Here is a 3776-nt window from a genome sequence, read left to right on the forward strand (position 1 = left end):
AGAGGCCTCTTGGGTGTTAATTTGCAGTCACCTAATCAGCATTTGTTGTACCTGGGAACTTGCTCTGGATAGAGACCTGGGGAGGAGAGCAGGAGAGAGAGAAGCTTCGAAGCTAAGGTGTTCTGGGGCGGGCCCTGTACTGATGTTTCCAGCTTGGCCAGGGCCCCTCCAAGTTGCAGCTCTCATAGTGCAGGGACCTTAGCGTGTCTCTGGGGCAGGGAAGAAGTGGGTCAATGAAACACTGTGTGTATGGGGGGCTGGGGAGCGGAGGCAGCAATTTTGGTCCTGGGCCCCAATTCTCAGCCTGCTGGACTAGAATCTGAGGATGGCCTGGGCTTGGGGCCATGTGGCCTGGTGGGTTGACCGGGCCCAGCCCCTGCCTGGGTGGTAGGGTGTCCATGGGCCTGCACTGGCGGGGAGGGGGGCAGTCTGGGCCCAGACTTCGGTGCTGTCTGGAGGTGGGGCAGGGCCTGGCTTCTTACAAGAAGGCGGCCAGGCTGGCCCAGTCATGCAGGTCAGAGGCCAGTGTGGCATCCCCGGCCTCAAAGAGGGGCTCGGGGGGCAGGGAGCTACGGGTGCTCTCGTCCCAGGGGTGCTCCAGGAAGGATGGGGCCAGGAAGGTCTCATCAAAGTCCAGGCTGTCGGTAGCCTGCTCCACTGGAGGCCCCAAGGTAACAGGGCAGTCGATGTGGTGGCCAAGGATGGTGAGGTCCACGTCCCCGTGTGAGGCAGGGCTCAGTGGTGGGATCAGCTCCGAGGTCTCCAGCGTGCCCAGCTCCCCGTCCAGCATGCCAGCGTCCAAGATGGCCTCCCAGTCAAAGTTGCCCTTGAGGGGTTCCAGCTCAGCCTGCTCCTCCTGGGTCAGCAGCAGGGGGCTGGAGGGCCGCGGGACCTTGGCCTCCTGCTTGGGCAGCGGCTGTTGACGCTTACGCCCCAGCCTGCCCTCGCCTGCACCCCAGCCCGCCTCCCCAGTGGCCTCCTCGAACTCCCGCAGCAGCTGCTGGGCCTCGGCGCTCACGGTCAGTGGCCCGGCCCATGGGGCGGTGCTGGGCTCTGGCGCGGCCTGGCGGGCAAAGGCCGGGTGGATGTGGACTGGGGGCAGCCGCCGCTTCTTCAAGGACCCACTCAGCAGCCGCTCGGCGTACTGGGGGTCGATGCGCCAGAAGCCCCCCTTGCCTGGCTCGTCCTTCTCCCGAGGCACCTTGATGAAGCCCTTCTTCAGGGACAGGTTGTGGCGGATGGAGTTCTGGACACAGGGAGATAGGAGAGAAGGAAGACAGCTGGGAGAGTGGGTGGTGTCAGTGATGGGGGGCTCCTAGCACCACTGCCAGTCCCACCACCACCTTCTCTCCGATGGGGGCAGGGGAGACAGAAGCGCTGCTCCCAGCGAGAGGCTCTGGGACACCCGCCACGGTGCACCAGGAGCTGGGAGTGCTGTCGGGGGCTTTTGTTCCCTTTTGCCAGGACATCTGCCTGCTCAGTCATCCGAGCCCTGTGCCGCAGTGTGGCTCTCAGTGCCAGTCTGTCCTGCTCTCCGTCCCTTACCCTCTCCCCTCCCAGAGCCCCTCCAGCCAACTGAAAGCAGGCGGGATGCAGAGCCGGGCAGCAACCATGCTCTGCCTCCAGTCAGACCCTGACAAACTGACCTTGAGGAGGGTAGTGTGTAGGAATTCCAGGACTTGGGACACAAATGTGTCCCTCAGTCCATCAACCTACCCTGGGGGGCTGTGTCCACGCATAGTTCAGCCCTGGTCTTTGGGCTGAGCCTGCCGGATGAGGGACAAGTTCTTTCCACTTGAACATCTATGTCGGCACCCCTGCAGCCCTCTGAACATCCTCCCTCCTCCGTCTCTGAAGACAAAGGGGCAGCAGTCCAAGCACTGGGCTCCCTTGAGGTCCTTCCTGGACGGCCTTCCTCTCTCGGGGCCCTGGCCCTACCGCGCCTACTTGGCCTGCGGATCTGGGATGTGAGTCCAGTCCGCGCGGGCATGGGCAGGGAGGGAGGGAGTGCCTCCCTACCTGCCAGGTGGGATCAGCGTGGCGGAAATAACAGAAGTTGTCCGTGATCCACTTGTAGATGGCCGACAGGGTGATCTTGGTGGCCTTGCTGGCCTGCATGGCCATGCAGATGAGCGTGGCATACGAGTAGGAAGGCTTCACGTGCGGGTTGGTGGCGTAGTCCACGTCGTCGGGAGGCGAGGCCTGCAGCCCCGAGGGGGCGCTCCGCGGCGTGCACAAGTACGTGGGCTTGCCGAGTGTGTGCGGCTGCCCCAGGCAGGCGGGGTCCGCCGCCAGGGGAGACCCTGGCTCGGCCGAGCCTGACAGCTCGTGGTAGCCGTGAGGGTCGGTGTCCCCTGAAGGCAGGGCGGGGACCCTGGCGTTGAGAATGGAGAATTCCTGCAGCCACTGCAGGCTGGTCAGGCTGTCATTCAGGGCGTTGGACTCCTCCAGGCCGCCTTCCGGTCCGGCCTCCTCCGCTGCCCCTGCTCCCGAGACGCGTAGCCAGCTCTCCGCCATATCTGCGGGGACTCTCCGAGGGGGCCGTCAACATCCACGAGCCGAGCCGAGGGTGGCCGCCGAGCTCTCCGGCCCCCTGACTCCCGCGGCTTCAGTTACGCAGCCTCCCGGAAGCAGGCTTCCATCCCGCGATCCGGGAGTAGCCTCCTCCAAAGGGAATGTGGTGCCTGCGGGAACCAGAGCGGGAACTGAGCCCTCTTTCCACACCCCCGAGGGGAGAGTGTGGGCGAGGGGGGAGGCTCTTACTAAAATCCTTCCTGCAGCTGGGGAGGATCTTTTACTGCCGAGGTCTGGGAAACAGAAGGTGTGCCCGGGGGTCCGACCCACAGGGGGTTCGCCTCGCTCTTTTCCTCTTGGATCTCTTAGAGGAGACTTAATTAGCCAAACGAGGGAATAGTGTAGGGGCATGCGAGGCCACCCCTTTCTCCCTCAAAGCGGGGAATTAACCCCCCTCTCTCCGTCCACAACCAATGGAAATGGGGCGAGAGAGTCCAGGAGGGCAGAACGACGGGTCGGGTGGCGGGGGAGGTCGTCTGATCTTTGAAAAGGGATATTAGGATGGGGATCAAGGGGAAGGAAGGAAACAATACAGAGAGTTATAAGGAGGCGGGAAGTGAGTGTCCCCCAAACGCCTCTGATGTCAGTCCCCGGGCCCACCACTTCCGTCGGGGACGGATGGGAGAGCGCGCTGCTACTGACGCCCTCCCTTCCCACGGCCTGCAGCCCTCCCCGTCCCTTACCTGGCTCAGAGCGCAGCCCGGGCCAAAGGAAGGTTCTCAAAGAAATTCCTCCCACCGCCCACCCTCACCGCGGCTCTCTGCTCCCAGCTCGAGGGCCCAGCCAGCAATCCTCGTCGCCACTCACGCCCGCCGGCGCCTCTCTGAAAGCCAGCGGCCAGGGACCGGCACTCAGTAGCCGCTCACAAGGCGTCTCCTGCTGCCGTGGCGACGCCCCGCCCATATAAACAGCTTCCGCTTCTGCCATTGGCCAGGGCATCTCCAAAGAGACCGCGGGCTCTTAACCGCTCTCTCACGCGGTAACTCTCTTCCAGCTCCCTCCTGCCGCCCTCTCCCGCGCGCGACCCAGTCCCCTACCCGCCATCGCGTCCCGGCTCCGCGCATTCCCGCCCGAGGGCCCCGCGCAGGGCTCGGAGAGGCGCGCGGCTCGGCGCTCCCGCAGAGGCCCCGGGGCCCTCGGCGAGCAGTTCGCCACGGGAACCGTACTCCGCCCCACCCCCTTCCCATCTGGGATGCTCAGAG

General features: G+C 64.5%; 1 protein-coding gene across 1 annotated transcript; it reads right to left on the bottom strand.

The window, feature by feature from the left end:
* Positions 1 to 478: 478 nt before the first annotated feature.
* LOC308610560 (forkhead box protein J1-like) lies at positions 479 to 2517 on the bottom strand (the record flags this gene model as incomplete). Its single annotated transcript, XM_081259650.1, has 2 exons — positions 479 to 1246; positions 2020 to 2517. 2 exons carry the CDS (start codon positions 2515 to 2517, stop codon positions 479 to 481), a joined length of 1266 nt encoding a protein of 421 aa, XP_081115776.1.
* Between the last annotated feature and the right edge of the window lie 1259 nt (positions 2518 to 3776).

Source organism: Mesoplodon bidens, assembly GCF_964165515.1.
Source record: "Mesoplodon bidens genome assembly, contig: HAP1_SCAFFOLD_1427, whole genome shotgun sequence".
In the NCBI taxonomy this organism is placed as follows: domain Eukaryota; kingdom Metazoa; phylum Chordata; class Mammalia; order Artiodactyla; family Ziphiidae; genus Mesoplodon; species Mesoplodon bidens.